Raw genomic sequence first — 21,358 nt, 5'->3', positions numbered from 1 at the left:
GCTTTTTACTAAAGCCTGTCGGAAAAAAAGTACAGATAATTTTGTGTTGTTACGAGAAAATTTCTGTGTGGTTTTTGACGGGAAACATATTGTGACAACAGAACGTTCTGCAGTAACATCAGACATTTCTGTAGTTACAACAGAAAAGTACTACAGACAACAGAAATATACTACATGAAAACGACAGAACTACAGAATAATCTGACGTTCACGACAGAACTACAGAATATTTTGTCGTATTTTTGACACGGTTCTGTAGTTTTTTTCGTCTAATAGGTTGTTTAAGTGTGGCACTGCTTAAAGTTGGGTTCACTATTATTTGGAATTGGGCATGCACCATACATCACCCAAGAAGAAACAATCAACTTCCAGCACTTTGTGTCCATGCCAAGGTCAGAAATCGTGTACAGACAGCGGATACGACGAAATGACCACACGAAGCCGTGGCATCGAAACAAAATATTTTTTAATAATCTCAGTGAGTAGGTACGTCTTTTACAGCTCCAGCAAACGTTGACAACAAACATTTAACGTGAACCCTTAACTACAGATGTACCGTTCAACTTTGGCTACCTATTGCATATGAATGGTAAACACGACTGCAAGCGACATTGCAGCCCCTGGCAAAGAAGAGTAGTTTGTCCACGATGAAGTATACATGGTTTTTTGATCGCCACCTTCAGTGGTATTCTTTGCTCCCTTTTTTTTCTTTCCTTTTATTTCCAACGCCTGACGCGTTGCTCGTCCCAGAATTCACTCCGTTTCACAACGTCATGCTATAAAGGAGCGCAGCCTGACACTGAGGTACACTTGTTCGCCTACATAGATGGTCGTGGGATGAAAAAAAAAAATAAATAAAAGGAACCAAACGAGACAAACTACAAGTAAGCGGAACTTTGGCTTGAGTAGTGTTCCCAACATCGCCCACTCTGTAGTTGTGGCGTTAGTCGTCTTAAAACCTGTACAGTTTGGGGAGCATATGCGACAAGATTTGTCACCCAGCAATCCGGCCGATCCGGCCGCATTGATTGGTGATGGTGGCAATAATGGTTCGCGTTTTTCACACCCTCGAGCAAGACACAAGCATCGCGAGGCGCTGCGGCTATCCCATCAATAGATCAAACGCGCACACTTCGAGTTCTCCAAGGCGCACAAACAACTGCGGCCGACAACATCAGCCCAGTCAGACCGGGGCTCAGTACTCGGGGAGGTCTCCAGACACTTCGCCAGCAACTGACCCTATACCTCTGGATGAGCCGGTGGTGATCACTTGGGTGTTTTGACAAGAGTAATATGCGGTGGCCGGCAGGGAGGCATGACTAGGTGAACGGGACGCAGAGGAGCTATATGTAAACACACGTCTTCGAAGGAGAGGGTGACCTGCCCGCGCTACTCGGCACGCTACTACTGCGTAGCGCTAGTGTTGTGTTCTGTTGACCTATGCCAAACATCCTTGAATGTTCTGCGCTGTGACTCATGGTTTGGTTCTCATAGGACCTTCCTGCCATTCTGTTATTGCTCATAATGACGGCGATATTCGGCAGTGGGAACGCTCATTCGTTAGTCCTTTCCGACAATCCTCACTTTCGGGACCTGTATATTATTTTCTCTTCTTTTCCTTTTTTTTTTTTTTTTTTTTTTTTTTTTTTTACTTTCCTCTGTGTACATCCGCGTCCTGCTCCACTCCCTTTCACACGTTGAAGAAGCTACTGTTTAGTTCTTTTCCCTTTTGCTATATTGCGCAATTCCCCCGCTGTTTGCCTTTATAAATCTTTTCCCGCTCTCCCAATTCGTCTCTTACGTACGCCTCAATACACCGCTGAGGAATGTAGGTACCGAAACATTAGAACCACCTGCGATTTTTTTTTTCGGCGGCGATACCATGTCGGCTGCTGCGAAATACGTTCAAGCGCACTGTGTCCTTGTATGGAATGTCTAACTTGCTCATTGACTTTGAGGTTTACGCCTGCATCCGCTGTTGCAAAAGCCAGGACTGCACGTAATAATGGCTCAGTGGGCAAAAAAAAATCTTCCTTGCATTTGAACATTCGAAAATATTGTGGGCTTAGCTTAAGGAGCAGTTGCGCTTCCAGTTCAACTCCTGTAATGGCCGTATTGCCAACTATTGTATAATTGCGCCTATACATGCTTGATATAAAATTTTCGGCAACCGCAAGGACGGCAAAAGCTAACTACGCCGCAAATGCGGCAATGGTGTCATCGTGCGCACGAAGTTAAAGCAGATTGCGATGTGAGATCGCACCTCAACTGATTCCTGCAAGAACATAGAATACGCCGCTGCTGTGTCGGCTTGTGTGCGGAGTTGAGGCCGAGGTAACTGTGTAATCGTAAATTAGTCCGCAGGCTTACGGTCGACAGAAATTTAAAATCCAATGGGAGCGTAAGCATCAGCAGCTGTTCTTTAGAATGCGATTTTCATTCATGACGCAGTGATTAAGTGGGTTGCATTTAGCGGAAATAACGCGAATATTTCCACGTGCATTTGCACTTGGTAAACTTTCGCGTCTTAATATTACCAGTGATATTCACTGACAATTAATTGTACAAAGTGGCGCATCAATTTCTTAGGGCAGTTTAAGTCTCTAAAGCTACATCCTTAACATACATATGACTTTAAATATTTAGAGATCATCGATACTTCTGGCACGGCAGCTGTATAGCTAAATTTTAAGAAAAAGGAAAGTCGGTGGAACCCGACCTACAAAGTTTAAATGATTATGGCTTCAAATATAAATTAATCTTGACGAGTGGCACGACTGAAACTGAAGAATCATAGAGGGAATAATTTAATCGTAATGCTATAAAATGGAAGATGTCTTGCATCAGTCACAGTCCAATAGGCATGAAGAAAGCCAACAGAGGGCTCCGATGCCAGCGGCAGCATTGGTTTTTTTTTTCTTCTACTTCCTAACTGGTTATTTCTTAGCCACAAAACAATTAAACGATTAATTTACGTTTGATAGAAACCAGGAAACAAATATTTAGAAATTAATATTTTCAGACGCTTTCCTAAGTGTCAGTGATTGTTGGCTTTTCTGGTATCTATGTCATGCGGAGTCGCTCATTTTCGTCTCTCCAACTGTACACTTGGGTTGCATACGATTTGGCTAGTCCATAAGTTTCTAAGCTCCCTAGCGTGCCTTCGATTTTCCTCGATTTACCGTTTTACTTCAAAGCCTTCTTTCTCGTGTGTTGTTGCCAATCCGCGGCCCAATCTGGTAAATTGAAATCTTAGTAGATGCTTGTTTATCACGTCTGTATCGACCAAAAAAAAAAAAAAAGGTAAGTACAAGTTTTCTAATGGCACTGAGTACTAGGCCTCGTCTATGGGTAATATTTTAGCCGAAGAACAAGCAACAAATCAGTGAAATCTACATCCATGAGTGATGCAGGCTGCTAAATGGGTCGCTTTTTTTTCTGACACGGATCGTATTCTTGTAACGACATTTTAAAAGTAATTTGCCGCTCATTCTGCTCTCATTTTTCATACTTTCTGGTTATAGTAGTGTGTTGTATTCAACTAGAACAGCTTTCAAGTTAACCATGTTTTTCCTGTCCTCGTTCCATCTCTCTGTCGCTATCTGTGCTGCTTCTTATCCCCTTTGATTAAGCATGCGCATACTGACGCCAGTGGCGTTTCTACGGCGAGCAGTTAGCCTGTTCTTGTTCCTGTAACCACACACAAACGGCAAACAATGTAATGTCAACGATTGCTACCTGGCATTTCAGCCCTAGCCTATCAAGCTCTCCTGGAAAAGGTCCCGCGTGGTCGTAGCGCTCGCACGTCGTTCTCTGCTTCTATTCATGCATGCGCGAGCTGTGCATGGCATGCCTACTCGTATGTGCATATAGATAGATATTCATTACTTCGGTCCCTTTGACTTTCAGGCCGAGATTGTTTCCGTGAAAAAAAAAAAAAAAAAAAAAGTGAGAGAAGAATGAACACAATAAAAGTAATGAAACAATTGGGATGCGTGAATGCATTTCGGGCTTGTAACAAGCCAGAGAAAGACGGCGCAGATTTGGCATGAAAAAAAAAAAAAAAAGCGAAACTGGTGGCATAGGGAATAACGCGCGTGGATGCCAACCATGTTAGTTTCTTTGTTAACGAGACGGTGGTGGTGCCTAGCCTATGATGAGGAAAGCGGCATCCGATTAAGTGTGGGTGCGTTCCGATTCCTTTCTGCCAGCCTTGGAAGAGACACATGCGGACAGTCCATCAAATGACGACAGGCGAAGAAAAAATGATGTGGGGCTAGAAAGCTTCTGCACTCATCAATATACCCGGCTCGTTCTGTTTCCTTTCCATTACACTGTTGACGGCCTTGGCGGCATATTTGCGAATTGGAAGGCACCAAGACAGATTTAAAAAGCAGCCGGTTCGACTAGAAGAAAACAAAGCAAGTTTGTTTTTCTTTTTAGCGGCATGCAAATTTTACTTGCATTACCTTGCTGAAATGAAGTAATAATAGAAAGACTGTGGTCACAAGTAACTCGTAACAATATGTTCTTCGTATGCTATATCCTTCATTCAACTTAGAGAATGCAGACCTGTAAGTTTTAAATAAGGAGTTCTCTTCTTAAACCAAATTTTGGAGTAATGGTAAGCACGTCCAGATCACGTTTCTATCAAAATACGGCAGTAGCGAAAGTTGTCCCGCAAATGTTAGAAAACCTGCGCGAATATTCTGCGTCAAATAAAAAAAAAGCACAAATTAGCTAGATCCTTCTTTTGTATGGATCGGGATGAGTCATATACACTCACGAGAACATTCTCCGTCTGCTTGAGCCTTGTAGTTGGCATTGTTTCGAGCTTGGCTTCATTCATTCCTTTTACATCTTTACGATCGACTGCATACGATGTGTAAGGTCTCGGAAAATTAAGAGGTCATCAGCTCTGTCCCCTGTAGCAGAGTGCGCCTCTGCTACATTGCTCTTTAAAGTTCTTATTTATTGTTATTTGCGCTAGCACAGACAGAAAACAACGGGTAAGTGGTGGTCCTTTGGTTTTGTGTACTATCTGTGTCTACCATTTCGATATGAGTCAATAAACTTTGAAATAGAACAAATTTTAGGTCCCATTCATTCTGCCTAGTTCGCTTCGCTGCTGTCGGAGCGCGAAACTAAGAGAAATATGCTGCCACTTCTGCGCGTGTGGCACAAGCCTTTTATTGGCAATAACCGAATTGATTGTATTGGTGAAACACTGTGGTGTCCCGCTCACCGCGGCTATTGTAAGTTCTAATAGGATTTTTTCTTACTTCACATATTAATCTTTACAAATTTTTTATGTATATGGCTTTTATTACTACTGTGTATATTAAGCTTACAGAAGCATATGAGCCAAATTTCCTGTTTCACATCGGGGAGACCCAAATTAAACAATTACATATTCATACTGATCAACTCCTTTGCATAATTTTCAGCACACGATAGCTTAGAGTTGCAATAACTGGCATATAAAGCGTATCACATAATTGCTTCAATAGCGCTATACTTTCCCTGAATAACGAAGTTCTGCTTTTTCTCAGTTCCCTTCTCGGTGGATTTGGCTCATTTAAATAAAGAAAAAATATTTAAATATCAGTCCTGGTACTTTACGACGTATGATGAAGGATGTGAGGAAGACATGGTGCAAGAATTTCGTATGTTACACTGAAGACACGTCGTTTAAATACGGGATAGCGGAGACTACTCAGACTACAAAGGCATCACACACTTGCCAGTCTCTTTCGTGCTTCGTTTTGTTGCATTCAGCGCAGTGCTACCCTCTAACAATCCCTCAGTGGTAACATTAATAAGGTAACGCAAAATGTCAGTTGCGTGTTCATTCAGTTTTTCCGCTTTGCAGACGATTTATTGTACCAGTCGTAGTTAAGCGATCTAGCAAGGATTTGTTAAAATTTAGTGACCGGCAGTACATGCGCCGCACTAACGTTAACGAGCTGCTACAGATGGCTCGTTAGCTCAAATGCCAGTCATATAGCCATTTGGACGCTGGTCATTTGACGGAAAAAGTCTGAAGCCATAGGTGTCAATAATACGTGGCTTGCGTGCGGTGACTGTTCATACCAGCACATTCGATCAGCGAATTAGAACGCTGGCGCCGACCTCTTTATTGTTTCTTTATTTGGTGTTGTCGCCTTCGTCATAAATCTTACATCATAAATATAAACTTCAGTATTCAATTACGGGCCTTCCATAATGCTCCTACGATTGACGCTGTGAAGTCGTGGCATGCGAAGACATCATAGACCGCTCATCGATGAAGCCGCACTGCTTACACCAGTGTAATCTCGTAAAGTTGGCAAGTAGTGGCTATCTATCCTTGCGGAGCGACAAGGAAGCTCAGAATGAAGTGAAGGGTGAATGACGTGCCGCACGGCTTCTTCGACTCGCTGAGATGTGCCACAGCTTAGGGAGCGGCAAAAACGTTTTTGGAGCGCCAAAGGGTTGATTGTATGCCTTCTCGAAATCAGCCCTGAGGGAATATGAAGATCCTGGGGCGGAGCTCTCTGTTGCCGCCACTACGCTGTACGTTTTCGTTTTATTTGTTGATGGCCCAATAGGCAACAGAACGAAATTTAAATAGCCCGCATTGTCGCTTGAATGTTTGCCCCTTTTGTCTAGCCAGAAGAATCGGAACGCACCCCCAGCGTTTGAGTCTGCTGAGTGCGTGTGTGGCAGGCAGCGAGCGCGCTGTTGGCCTTTGCGCGATACCCCTCACGGGTGCTTTTGTTGTGTGTGCGTGTTCGCGTGGGTGTGTGTGTCTAGAGAGATGTGGGCACGTGTGTTTCCCCTGCTTTTACGCCGCCGCCCCGTTGAGGCGTTGCAGCAGCGGAGGCAGATCCGGCGATGGCAGCTGGGAGAGGTGCGAAGAGGTAATCGCGCCGGCCGTTGCGCGTTCCTGGCTCTTTTTGTGTGGTCCTAGAGGTTTTGGCACGCTCCCTTGGTCCCATTGCCTGCGTTTGGAGGGGAAACGGGGGTAAGAGAAAAAAAGAAGGGAAATTATTTTGAGGGCACTTAAGGGGCCGTATGGTGTGCTGATTAGTAATAATACCGATGAGCATCAAGTTATCGGCCCGCCATTTTACTATTGCATAGGCAACCTTCAGTGCATTTTCTGCGGGTAATATTAATTTTACGGACACAAGAGCACGACTGTTTCTTCTACAGAATCGGCATACCAGGGGGTGCGGTGACGCGTCGACATCAAAAGAGAGTGGTCTTTGGAAAGGGAGGGGGGGGGGGGGGGGGGAGGGTTGTTTGGCCTGTTAAAACGTCCCCTTGGGTAGCGTAAAAAATTGGGCAAGTTGGTGCGACATGCTCTGAGAAGTATGGTGCGGTAGGGAAAGTCGTGGACGAAAGAATACATACGCGGCTGCGTGTGTTCTTCTGTCTACGTCTTTCACTGCGGCGCCGTGCCTCCCAGAGTTTCCTTGGCGTACGTCGCTTAGCATTCGAGTGTGTCCGCTAACCTTTCTGTCAAAGAGTCCGTAGCCGTTGCTCATATCACCGGCGTCTGTCCGCACAACTGTCCCGCGTTCGCATGACAGCTAGCTTTTTTTTTTTTTTTGTCATAAGCCAATTGTGGTAGGCCAAAGAACTGCCTAGGCCGAAAAGGACCTGAGACAGGCATCGTTTCGTGAAAGCCGAGTGCATGACGTAGCCGTTACCCGAATTCGTGACAGAAATTAACGTATCTTGTTAGTTATACGAATGAGAACCTTAGATGTTCCCACTGAAGCATCGCGCAGTTTGTAGTCGGTGCCGATCGACACTTTGCATGTATTGCGGTGCGCGACTGTAAGTACTGACGGGAGTAAAGGTAGTAGACAACGCCCAGTCAATTGCAGAGCTCACTAAAGTACGTCGTAACCCAATCGACTGACCTCACCAGGGACCGAGACAGCTGCTAGTGGGCCCTTTTTATCTGCTGGCATATGAGTAGGTACCTTTCGATATCGAATTACAATCATGTCAAATCGCATTACAGTCATGTAAGAATATCTAGGCGAAAAGGAGCGCTACACGCCAAAGCCAGCGAACTTATAAACTTGTCGATTAAAAAGGGCCCCAAACTGGTTGTCTCGCTCCGAGATGTGTCGCTTAGATGTCATTAAGATGTAGCTTGCCCAATCATTTGTCTATGTATGGTTTACCGAGCTCTGCCGTCGGGTCTACACTCCGTAGAGCTGTAGAGCTGACTGTAGAGCTGAGCATGCTGGTCTAGAGTGCGCCAAAGCGGTGCCACTTCGGTAGTGCATTTAGCTCCCCAGGTTTTGGAGGTTCCTCTCTTGATTTTGGTAGTTAACACAAACAGCCAAATGCAGCATCAGCCTTTTCACAGTCACGCAGCTGATGTTTCACAGGCAGTGCGTCCATGAGTATCCATCATGTTTGTGCTAATCCCACGAAACTGATGCCTCCCTGCGACGAACTAAATTGCAAAAAGAAATGATGTGAATTATGCGATCAAATAAAGCTTACCTTGACAAAGAACCAATAAAGCAAGTATTAGCTCAGCTACTTCCTTTGGTGCACGAGCCTCGGTGCTTTTATAGCTCGAGCTGCTTCAAGCTTTCCGTCTGAACCCAAGCCCATGCTTAGAAGTGTCAATTCGTTTGCTCCGTACGGGGCTGCCCGAGCACTATAGGCAAGCGTGTTCACCTCTGTGCAGGCGCGATTCAAGTGATTTGTGATGAGTGTATGGAGTAGAAGTGAATTGAGCCACGGTTTTCTCGCAGAGCAGGTGGGGAGTGCGTACCTGCGTCGTCGTGTGTGTCCTGGTGGTGGTGGTGGTGTTCCGGCGCGACGTCGGCATCCTAGGACCTCCGGGACGGGGTGACGGGCGTCGAGGGAGCGGCGTCGTCGAACGGGGGCCGGCCGATGCCCGAGACGCTCGTTACGGACGGTCCGTCGGGCACGGGCCCGCCGCCCTCTCCGCTGGCCGTCGAATCCTCGGGCGTCTTGGAGACCTCGGTGGTCTCTTGCTCGTGCGCCGTCGCGTGCGCGTGCTTGTGCTTGTGGTGGAAGGGCTGCAGCGAGAACCGCCGGTGCGTCACCTTGCGGCCACCGCGGCGCTTCGAGATGTGCGGGTTGTCCTTGCGCATCGTCTTGTTCCGCAGCACTTGCAGTTGGGTGTACACGCGCCGAAGCTCAGCCTGTGCAGCAGAGGGAAGAACACGCAGGCGCAGTGAGGAAACCGTGACGGAAAGGGGATGGCCAAGGTTTCAAGGTAAGTTAGTCGCACTCCGATACATAGAAAGAAAGTGCACTGAGGAGACTTTGAAGCAACTAAAGGAATGATTATGAGTTCTAAAGAACCAGAGTCGATTAAGATGCAGTGGGGTACACCGTATTGCGTAAAGTTGGGGAATGAACTTGATTACGCGAGGCTTTAAGCTGCCCTGAAATCTATGACCGACAGAACTTTCGTCTGAAAAGAAGCTGCTGTGACCAGGAATCGAATTCGCCAGTTAGGGGTAAGCCGTCGAAATACACAACCTCTTGGTCGGTGCGGCAGGGAGTTAAAAACGGATAAAAAAAAAAAAACGGAAGTGGAAGAGTAGAAGAGAAAGAGAATGGTAGGTCCACGTACTGCGGGTCTTACCCTTATGTCTTCCGGATCCATGTCTGCCAGGTTTATGTCTGCAATGTCCACCTCTCCGTTGGAAAGAACGGCTTCGTGGAGTTTCAGATTCTCTGGATGCGGATCCGGAATTTCATACGATGAAAAATGACGACTGCGATGCTCTGTTGCCAAGTTTGGAGGCCGGTGGTGATACCATAACTGCGTTGCCATGAAAGGATTCAACCGTGAATACCGCGCGCCCGTGAGCACAAAGCACATGTTGTCACACTACACTGGCGCGTTTTTGTGTATTTGTGTACTTAATACTCCTGCTCCTATATTTATTTTCTTTTTTGCGTTTAATACTTGGAAGATCAATCCCAAACGACTGAGAAACTATCTGGCGCGGTGACGATCGTGACCACATGAAGCGAGCGCACGTATTAATAAAGATTGTTGTTCTCAGTATCTGGAGAGACACTGTCGACATTTAGAACAATATAAAGTGGCTCACGGACAACAGAGAGAATAAAAATATGGGGGATACTTAAGTCTGCCTTTATGGCTGTGAAGCGACAGCTTTAATGAACCAGGTCGATCGTCTTGCTGGTCATCGTTCACGTACATACACTATATTACTCGCTTTATCACTAATCCCTTAATTTCCGTCCCTGTTATCACATACTTAGTAATTACTTTGTTACTTATATGAGGGTTTATGGCGCTTAACCAAGCAACCATGATCATTATGAGCGATATTACTGATGTGCAGCCGTAAGGTACTAACGGTATGTGAAAAACCACCCGTCTGAGATGTAAAGTCTCTTTTCAACAAAACAGCCCGAACGCGCTTGCGTAGCTTTGAAAGCTTTGAAGTAGAATGTCTGTCTCGGGATTCAAAGGTCCAGGTAGGTTCGACTCCCCTCATCGTACAAGAGCTTCCGCAGCTCGCGCGAACGTGTCATGCGGTCTCGTGACGTTATGTAACCTGTCGACATATCAGTGTCCGGCCATCTTAACTGCCCACTACTTCCTGTCAGAGGTAAGGTCGTGATAGCTATGTGCACATATGTGATGTCATTATAGAAATCGAGGCGCCACATTTTTCCTCCGGTGAGAACAGCTCGGGCTGACGCGTTCACTCTTTTCGCATCAAACCTCATGCTCGGCACAATGCACAGAAATGAAAGAACGTTAACGTCTTGGGGTATTGCAAATTTTAGCTCTTTGTGTGAATAAAATTGACTGATTACAATCAAACGATGTGACAGTCTGGGAATCGTAGGTAACAAGCAGACGAGGGAGCAGATATAAAACACAAAAGCGGTTTCAAGACATCAAACTGCTTTGCGAAAAATGTACACGTTGACAATATTAAATAACTAACAGTGTTAATGACATTTTTGGGACGCAAGCAAAGTGAGCAAAAAAACACAAAGCTCAGCCAACGTCTGAACTGAATAAAAAATACGGCCACATATAAAAGCTCTCAAAACGGACAAAAATGTACATCGCAAAACACAATGTGCAATGATTCACCTAACTATACATCCGTACATTTGCGCAGTCGGGCGTAAATACTTTGTGTATATCATGATTACTGGGATTTCGATGATACGGAAACAGAAAACAATTGTTCTCTTTGTGAACGCGAGGCCCACATTTGCTACTCAAGGAACTCGAAAAGAGCTCTCACGTGGCTGTTTTTCGAGGCTACACTTAAATGCTTATTCAAAAGTGTGCTAAAATACATGTATTAATAGCTATCGGGTTCAATTCTATGTGAAGTGTGAAAACAGTTTGCCGATAAACTGTAACAAATCATTAAAGCTAGAGGGAAAGAACTGTGTTATGTTTACTTCACGCTCCTTGCTTTGCTTGCTTCAAAATGGAAGAGCAAGCGCATTATCTTTTTGCTAAGTTCTATTGGCTTTATTATTTGGTGTGAGAACTAGAGTTTGGCCTTGCTAAGACGAACAAAAATAGGAACGCGAGTGTGCTCGGTCTTGCGGTTCGCCAATGAAGCTAGCTCAATACATGGATGGTGATGATGATGATGAGTGCATGGAGGTAAGGTTTTGCTATTAAGTTTTCCAGTCCTTCGGACATTTGAGATCATGGTACGCACAACCGTATAATAACTATGATGTGATGTGCAACAAGTGGTTCGCGAGAAGTTCGCAGAAAGTGTGAATTATAAGATAACCGTTATTACAACGGGCATGCTTCCGGCGGGTGCGTGTCGGACTGAAAAATCGCCTTGATGACTTGAACGCGCTTGAAAAGGATGAATTCTTCTTGGCAGTACAGCGCGCAGGGTAACAGGACACAGGCAGGAAGGCACAGACAGAGCGCTGACTAACGGCTGAGTAATCTGTGGCTCGCTGGCAATAAATACAGGAAAGGTTATCGAAAGTACGAAAAGTAAAGCCATGACATCATCATTTTGTAACTTCTATAATTACTGTGCAGATAGTCAAATTTCTTTTGCGGGATCGAATCCCGTCCATGGCGGCCGCTTTTCGGTGGAAGCGAGAAGCAAGGCGCGCGTGTGCTTGGCGATGCCAGTGCGCGCTGAGGAACCCCAGGTGGTCGAAATTTCCGAAGCCCTCCACTACGGCGTCTCTCATAATCGCTTTTGGACGTCAAACCCGGTCCATAGTTTAAACCAAACCAATTGCATATTTCTGGCGCAATGTCGTTGCAAGAAACACGAGTATGTATTGTCTAAACATGTTCGTCCATGCAAGGAAGATGGCAGACTTGTTCTAATTTAGCAGTGATCTTCGCATTGGCCGCAATTCCATACGGACATCCGTCTGAGCGGTGTCTCCAGATACTCTGTTTTTCCGTCCCTACCGAGTGACCTAGGTTAGCCTTGATCACATTGACCAAGGAGCGAAGGAAAAACTATTCCTAAGTTTTGCATTTGCCCGTCGAAGTCAATTTATTTCAATGCATATTTTAGCTTTTGTATATGGAAAACATGCAGGGAAATGGGGACAATAAAGCTGCTCCGTGGCACGCTTGTGGTTCGCAACCGCTCTCTAACAGCGAAAAAAAAAAAAAGAAGATGTGCACAATTTCAAGGTTGTGATCTAACGTGTACTTTTTTTTTTTTTTTTTTTCCAGTTTGTGTTGTCTGGATGTTCCAGCAGCTTTTACAGTATTCGTTTCCTGTTCATTTGTCGGCTGATGTATTAGTCCTTACATTCTCCCTTCTGCCGTCTTTCTATCCATGGGCCTTAATGCATTGCATTAAGTTAAGGGAAAAGGCGTTTGGGACGTGTTCAGCCTACGCAGAGTGGAGCTCTGTGACTAAGCGAAAAAAGAAGTGCATTGGATGTGCCGCAGGGCCGGAGCTAGATTTCAGGCCTCGTTCTGCAATCCGCTCTCACTCGATTCCCTCTCATGGAGCTGATTTCAGTTGCATTAACCGGGATCATTATCGGCAAGCGGAGAACCGTTCTAATAACGCGACCCCTCCTTCTCTGCTTATCTTTATTGCAGTACCTTCTTGCCAGTGGGCGGCCGACTTTAGATCGCAATTTAAGGAGAGCGGGAGTTGTCCGATGAGACCAGTACGCTTTCCTGTTTTTGTTACCTCCGTTCTCGCCTACGTTTCGGCGCATATAAGAAAAAAAAGTAATTGGCAAGAAAAATTTCTAGTCATCTACTCTGAGTTCACAATTTTGAAGGAGCGTAAATAATACGACCTCCGACGAGTTTAGAATTTCGGTGAGCATAACCAGATGGGGGAAAATATTCCCGTTTCCCTCCTTGCGTCTTTATTTTTCCATTTTCTTCAAAGGCACCACGCGCTCTCTCTGAAAGCTTGGATACCTCAAGTCCGCGTCTCTTCGTGTCCAAGGAGCTTTTTGTGGAACTTCGTGGTTTCGAAAATGAGGAGCCATCGTGCGCCTCAAAAGAAAGCTGCAGCTGAAAAGAACGGCATCTGTAGCGCACCGCTCCTCGAGTATATGACGGCACCCGGCTAGCTGCCCTTGCCTTGATTCTGAAGGACGCACTCCAATTAAAAAGACGGCACGGATTGAACCGCGTCGCTGCAAACGTGCGAACGTGACTCAGCTTCCAGCCATATTTAAATTATTCTCAGTCCCGGAGTACGCATGCATGTAGCGAAGTTGCGCAGAGCGGCAAGAGCAGATACGGATCGATTACTTAAGAAATACGAAAGAACCTAGTGCGATCGTTGTCTTGCTTATTTCCCAGCAAGCGCAATACGCAGAACATGCAGGCGCACTTCTTTGTCTGCTTTTCTTTATTCTCCATTTGATTCGTTTCATTTCAATGCTTCCTTCCTTCCTTCCTTCCTTTTGCTTCCTCTTTCTTCCCAATATTCTTTCTGTACTCCTTCCGTTCATTTCATTTTCTCCTTTTCCTTTGATTTCATTGCTGCACTCCCCCTCTTTCGCCCCTATTTGCGACAAGAACCGTTAACGGCATTCTACACTACCAGTTGACACCAATTATACTTGTTCTTCGATGGCTTAGTTTGCGTTGGATTAAGGCACAAACAAGCCAATGCAAGACAAACCACTGGCCAAGCCAAGCCCAAGAGATAGAGTGAGAGAGAGAGAGAAAGAGAGAGAAAGAGAGAGAGAAATAGAGAGTGAGACAGAGAAGACTAGAACAAGAACACACAGGGACCCCATCGTGAGGAGAAAACGGTAGACACGAAACACTCTGTCTTTATTCTTTCCCACAGCAACTACACAGAACAGTCCGAAAAGTGGTTAGCGCCTGCGGCGTGGCACGGCTGCCTAAGTGGATGCGAACCATTGTTCAAATTTTCGCTTGCACCGGCCAGTGTCTACGTGGGCTTGCTTTTGAACTGACCTGAACTCGAATGGAAGCTAATGAAGACGGCGACGCACAGCGCGAGAATGCGGTCGGTGAACACGTGCGATGTCAGACAGCGGCGAAGGCATAAATGCCTTAAACTGCTGCCAGTGAAGCTCACCTGCCAGCTTAGCGTGGGGTCGAATCATGCTCGCGACCATATGCAATTTTTCTGTCATGTGTTGTATTTATTATTCGGTTATTACTTGGTGCGTGACGTCACGCTATGACGAAGGTTAAACGTGCGAAAGCACTGTTTAATTCGCTTTTGCTTTTGACCAGATTTTTTTTATGTAAGTTTCGATTTGGTTAAGCTCTGGTATATACACACATTAGGCAACGTGTTCACGGTTACGGCGTCTTTTCTCCCGTTCCTACTCAGCCTGCCGGACACGACGCGCTTCTTCGGCCGGGGCAGTAGAAGGACCCGGCTCACTCGCCATTCTGTCGTGGTCTGACGTGCCCTTGCAATTTCGCGGTCGTTTTGTAATTTTCACTAACTTTTTAGTATCTTTATTTTCCTTTTTATTTCTCTTTTTAAATTTATTTTTACGTTGTTAATTTTTCTTGTTATTTTTAGTTTATTCTTTTAACTCACTAATTACCATATATTATTATTTAATTAGTATTTTTTATTATTTACCACGATCACTATTCACCACTTTTACATACCCTACAAATGCTTTCATTAGTAATTGGTATACAGGTAAGGAAATGCTCAGTATCAGTCGCGCATATCCCGAAAGCCCGGATAGACCTGGTGAAATAGCGCAATCGCACTAAAAGGAAACTGACTGGCTGCTGGACTATTTGTCAGGTTTTTCTTTGTTCTCTTCCCTCTCTCCTACCTTCGTCGGAAAAACGGCGTATGGCAAAAATATAGCATGAAGGGAAAGCAACGCACTCCAATTGTCAGTAACCTTTTGGGCAATGCAGAATGTGGTTCCTTTCTCTGCTATTCCTTTCCTTTCTTCTCCCTTATTACAACCTTCCTTTTCCCTCTTGCTGCTTTCATTTGATTTCTTTGTTGTGCGTATGATTTCATCCAACATAAACGAATGTGGCACTGTAGTGCACCGGTCACCCTTCTTTAGCCCATTTTATTCCTTCCCCCCCCCCCCCCCCCCCCTCGCCCTCCTTACCAAATAGCGTGCGTGTGCCTGCTGTGCTTCTGAAGAACGTGACGTTTGGAGTTGGCAGTAAAGTTCTCAATTGAATTTTCCTTTTTTTTTTTTTTTGTCGGCGACATGCCGGCCTGCACTGCAACTGTCGGAGTACTCACCTTGGGGGCGAATACGAGGAACAGGATGACAGTGACCGTGCAATGGCAGCGAATGAAGTACAGCAGAAATACATGGTCGGGCTCGAGAACAGCCGCCAAAGCGTGCCTGCGCAGAAACGCAAAAAGTGCGAGCAACGACGACACTTGTGTTAAAACTGAGCCTACGCTTAGACAGAATCGAAGAATAAACGTGTGCACCGTGACTCAGTAATAGCACAGGTGGAGACGACAGTCAACACCTCTCGAAAATCACATTTGGTTATTTATTTATTGATTGTTTTGTATCGAACAAAGCGCTATTGGTAACATTTGTTCCGCTATATGGTATTTTGAGCTTCTCGCATTAAAAGCTTGCAATAATAACTGTTAGCAGAGCACTGTAGAAGAAATGTTTCTCGGTAAAGCCTAAATCCTCTCTTCATGTCTTCCTGCGCAAAAAAAAAAAGAAAAAAAAAAAGCACTGCCACACAAAATGAAATGCAGCAGGCAGTATTTCATTTGTGAAGCGGATGGGCGTTTTCTGTATCTATACATTTCTATCAGCAGTACTTGCCAGAACCGCTAGTCGGACACTCGTATTTTGAGCGCTGGATAAGCCCGGCAGTATTGTGCAACGCTCACCAGCTTCAGCTTCAATAGTGGAGCCATTCCCTTCCACAAAAACACACATACACACAAGCGTACTTTATTTTTTTTTTAATTTTTCATCCATGCATTCCATGTCAATACCAACTGCCTCGGTGAGTTGCAACACGACACGTGTGCAAACTTTTCCTTCTCAGAAACATTGCGCTTGCACGGAGAGAAAAAAACTAAACAAACGAAGCATAGGCTCGGATGGAGGAGTTGAAACTCTATTATGCGCTTAGCGCTTGCAGCACGTGGCGCATCAAATGTCTACATGTGACGTCATCTGTCGAAGCTGTGGCTGGGTTTTATTCGAGTAGATGCGTTCCCACTGAACAAATTATTACACGCATATATATATGTATCTGATCTCGAAGTTTCGACACGTGATACCGCTCGCTGAGGCACGACGCGAACTTAGCTTCATGGCACGCGATGCTTCTGTGCGTTTACGCTGTATTAGGGTGCCTGCTGCATGCACTTTAGCGTTGCGAGATTTGGACGCTTGGCACAGAGAGGCGACAAACTAGGCGGGTTACGAAAGAGAGCGCAATGAGCATCGCTTCGCGAGCATGTCAAAATGTAAAAAGAAATCGCGCCGAGGTAAGCAGTGAATTTCGAAATTGCGCCGTGAATCGAGGTATAGCGCCTGCGTGGGTTCCAACCAGAGTACTCAGGACGCTGACACACTACTTGCTTTGTTATATGGGGCTATGAAATCAGAAAAAAAAAATACAAGGGTGTGTGTGTGTGTGTGCTCTCCTTCATCAACCTTGTCTTTTCAGCTCCCTCTCTTTCTGAGCGTGGCCGTTAGGCATCGCTATAGTACTTGAAAGCATGAGGTTACGTCGCAATTCGCGGCATAGGTTAAAAGCGACAGCCTTGAACCTCCTCGCCCGCTCGCTCACTCACTCACTCACTCACTCACTCACTCACTCACTCACTCACTCACTCACTCACTCACTCACTCACTCACTCACTCACTCACTCACTCACTCACTCACTCACTCACTCACTCACTCACTCACTCACTCACTCACTCACTCACTCACTCACTCACTCAGAAACAATTACCAGACAAAATGCCTTGCTTTAATTGTTTTTCTGCCTTTTATTAAGGCCCAAGGCGAACTAAGTTGCTAGGAGCGATGACATTTGTGGCTCTGTATTTTGCCTCGGTGTAGTGCTCACGCCACGAGGAAATGACTGCATACAGTCAGCTCGAAAATGTGGAAGATACATTATTGAAGCGGAGCATTTCACACAAGATTACGATCGGGAGCTATGCCATAGTGTTTGACTTTCCATTGACCATTCCGAGCGAGGCTTTTACACATCCGGTTAGCTGTACGCAAATATTTTGCTTTAATCCCGGGTTACGAACCACCAACTGGAGTCCTGCGGTCGCCCTACACAAATTTATTCGAAGCTGTTCTAAAACCTACTTAAAACAAGCAGAGCCTGCATTACTAGTGCGTACGACGAAACTGCCGAACTAGGAAACAAAATGCGGGGTAGGGATCGTATTCATGCACAGACAGCTTATAAAATGCCGAAAAGAAAAAAGACAAAAAGAACGGCCGAACTGGATTATCAGCAGCGGATTCGGAAAAAAGAAAAAAAAAAGAAGAATTTAACAGAATAGTGTGCGGTGTGCCTACTAGCATGGGGAGGATTCATCGTGATCAGTGACAGTTATGCAACTGTGCCGCTGATGGAACGTAGGCATTGCATAACTGGGAAATGTGATGCAAAATGGAAATGTGAGCGCCACGGCGGCTTCTGCTATGCGCTGCGAGAAACGTGCGAAAAATGAGATATTCTGCTACACCAAAGCAGGCGCACAGAAAAGCCAGACAAATTGGGAGGGAAAGCATCTTTGTGAGTATGAAGTACGTTCGAATAGTAAAATGTGTTAATTCGCGGTACTTCAAAAGCAGAAGGTATAGAACACTGCGAAGCAGGGTAAATAAAAAATCACAAAAAAGAATAAAAGACCGAGTAACCACATTAACATCACTTGTACTTGAACTTATGCAATTAAATACACTTTATGACAAATCCCACACAGCATGCGCGCCAGCTGCTGGTACCCATGAAGCCAATACTATAAGAACGCACGCACTCGTTGGCCTGAATAATCATAGCCAATCATAAGTGGTAATTTCTCAGCCTACTGCCGAAGTAGATGCTACAGGGCAGAGTGGAGTTCGAAAAAAAAAAAAAAAAAAAAGAAACGAAAATTTAAACAGAACTCAAGAAACAAAATGTAAGCGCACAGTAAACTGGGGCACGAAGGTAGAGTGAGTGAAAAAAAGCGTATACTCACCGAATTATGTACATACTAAGGGAGAACAAGGTTTCGATGTAAACAGAGCAGCAGAGAGTCCATTTTTCTGTGTAGTACTCAACTTTGGCATTACGTATACAATAGGCTAAGTAGATGCCCAAAAGCATGAACAGAGCTTCCCCTGTAAAGACAGAGAGAAAACAAAAACACAAGGCTCGCTTACGAATAGTGTATCCGCGATATATATTGAATCACTGCTAGAACTCGGAACTGAGGGCTATTTTCTTAGGATTTATTGTTTAAAAACAAAATTTATATATATATATATATATATATATATATATATATATATATATATATATATATATATATATATATATATATATATATATATGTGTGTGTGTGTGTGTGTGTGTGTGTGTGTGTGTGTGTGTGTGTGTGTGTGTGTGTGTGTGTGTGTGTGTGTGTGTGTGTGTGTGTGTGTGTGTGTGCCACAGAACACACGACGACCACGGGACACTCCTAGAGCGTCATGTCGTGGGAGTATTAAATGCAGTGCGCTTGCGTTTCACGCTGCTGTATGGTGCACCCACCGTAAAAACTCCTCAAGGATAGCGAAGTCATCCCACGAAGGCTATGCAGAATGTTTATCGCTTGGCTGTGAAATACAAAGCCCAATTTACGGCAATGTGTGAAGGTTGTTTCTCGAGCGGTACATTAAATCTTAATACAGGCACATTTGATGTGAAGGCGGTACACACGCATGCAAAGAATACAAGCCTATTTATTTGGTATTCATAAAAGAATAATGTGATATTGATTCAGCATGCACCATCAATGAGTCGGTGGTGATAGAAGCCAGTAAGAATGTTAACAAATAAAGTAGGAGCTAAAAATAATTTTTTCGCGGAGCAAGGAAAACAAAGTAGATAAGACAAACGAAACTAGGCAAGGGCGGCGGCGATAATTATAATAATCATTACATAGTCACCGCCGGCGGCAGGGGCATAATGAAAATACAACTTGACGTTTCCTGGGCGTAAATTTATCTCGGCATGTAGGCTTCGTAGTTGACATATTTTTTCAGTGTGTAGCTGGAAATTTTCAGACTTCCCGGAAATCAGAAAATTAATGTCATTCACTTCTAATCATTTCATGCTTAGTTTTAGTTCAAATGGCAAAGCAGGTTTTGATTTCTTATTCAATTCCGAATGTAACTGCGTCTGCTGCCTCGAATTAGGTCTCTCGCTCGCTGTTTGCGCGTGTTCCTTACAGAGTATTCAACAAAAGGAAACTTGAGCAGGTCGCATGACAGAGGGGAAGCAAAAATGCTTTTGTGCTGTGATTGTCCTGTCGCTTGTGTGTGGCACTCAACGATGTGACGGAAAGAAAAAGATGAAAAAAAAAAGTTTAGTGGAGGGAGCTGTCGCCAATCATAACACTGCAGGACACGTAGGTGCGTATATAAGCGCGCGGCGAAGCGCTCCACGATGTGTCCGTGGCCCGAGAAGCGCTCTGTGTCTCGGCAGACTTTCGCACACGCCGGAAATCGACAGAGCTTCTGGAATACAATTTTGCGTTAAGAAAATACCATCGGGTTTTATCTCAGCTCGAAAGTCGATCACGCGAAGAAAGGACGTCTCCTGTTTCCCGATCATTTGTCTACAATTTCAGAGCGAACATTTATTTGTAATGAACACTGATTCAAAAGAAGAAAAAAAACAGTCTTGTCAAACAACAAAAATCGTAAGTAGTCGAGGCGCAGCTGTGAAAAAAAAAAAAAAATGTGGCAGTAATTTAGCTCTGGTTAAAGCAAATAACTTTATAGCATCTTGCGCGTAAACGTTGATGTTTGGAATTAAGCTGTGAAATTATACAAGATGTTACTTAGCTTACGAATACGTCACTACATAATCAACCGCACCACAGCTTGCAGAAATATCGGGAATTATGCCCGAAAACGCAGCAAGCGCAGTGCGTCCAATGCAAACGGTTCGCGCTTTTGCCTACACCACGAATATACAACGAAAATCACTGCTGTCGCCAGCGCCGCCGCATCTCCACTGACGTCACGGGCTGACGCTTGTCGATATTGCGCTTAAGGTTGGGCATGTATCGTAGCATCGCCGATGCTTCTGCTTGTAAGACCGCATAGCAACTGATTTACCCCGACGCGGACTCCTATTTCTCTTTTTCCCCTTTCACTCCTGTTAGCGATCGTCTTTTATTGCGTATTTTATTACTGCGCAATTCCTTACCCTGGGCGGCGGCCGTCCGCCCCTTGGACCCTGAGTGGTGCGTCCCGATCATCGCTTTGGCGCACGTGTCTGATTTCCACGCACGCATGCAACATCGGACCTGCTCGCATCGCATGCGGTGAGAGAGTGCGATCCGGGGAACGCGCAGGAGTGCGAAGTGCGAGAGGACAGGAGAGAGCGGTACGTCAGCTTTCGTTCTAATGCTAACATTCCCCCTTTCCTCCCTTCTCTTAAGGCGCGGTTCCGGTGTCGACGCAGCTGCGGCTCAAAGTCAAGCGTGGCGTCGACGGCTCCAAACCTGGCACAATATTGCTTACGCAATAAAAAAGAAAAAGAGGGACAAACTGTAGCCAAGAACGGCAAACACAAGATGCGGTTCTGTTTCTTCGACGAGGTTTTTAAATTACAGCTTAGAGGTTGTTCGTAAAACCACAGGGAAGAGG

At 45.1% G+C, this 21,358-nt stretch overlaps 1 protein-coding gene across 1 annotated transcript in view; it reads right to left on the bottom strand.

The window, feature by feature from the left end:
- Positions 1-5,568: 5,568 nt before the first annotated feature.
- Positions 5,569-21,358, bottom strand: part of smog (G-protein coupled receptor 158 smog) — a 139,644-nt gene continuing 123,854 nt past the window's right edge. Inside the window, exons 7-11 of the mRNA XM_084605558.1 lie at positions 18,697-18,838; positions 15,741-15,846; positions 9,635-9,814; positions 8,789-9,185; positions 5,569-6,983 (exon numbers count right to left, since the gene is read on the bottom strand). Of these exons, the coding sequence (XP_084461684.1) occupies positions 8,847-9,185; positions 9,635-9,814; positions 15,741-15,846; positions 18,697-18,838 (767 nt within the window). The 3' untranslated portion in view covers positions 5,569-6,983; positions 8,789-8,846. The remainder of the gene's footprint in view (positions 6,984-8,788; positions 9,186-9,634; positions 9,815-15,740; positions 15,847-18,696; positions 18,839-21,358) is intronic.

This window comes from Amblyomma maculatum, chromosome 6, assembly GCF_055883805.1.
Source record: "Amblyomma maculatum isolate TAMU_Amacu chromosome 6, ASM5588380v1, whole genome shotgun sequence".
Lineage (NCBI taxonomy): Eukaryota > Metazoa > Arthropoda > Arachnida > Ixodida > Ixodidae > Amblyomma > Amblyomma maculatum.
Note: the sequence above shows the minus strand (reverse complement) of the source record. Positions and strands in the feature narration are given on the sequence as shown.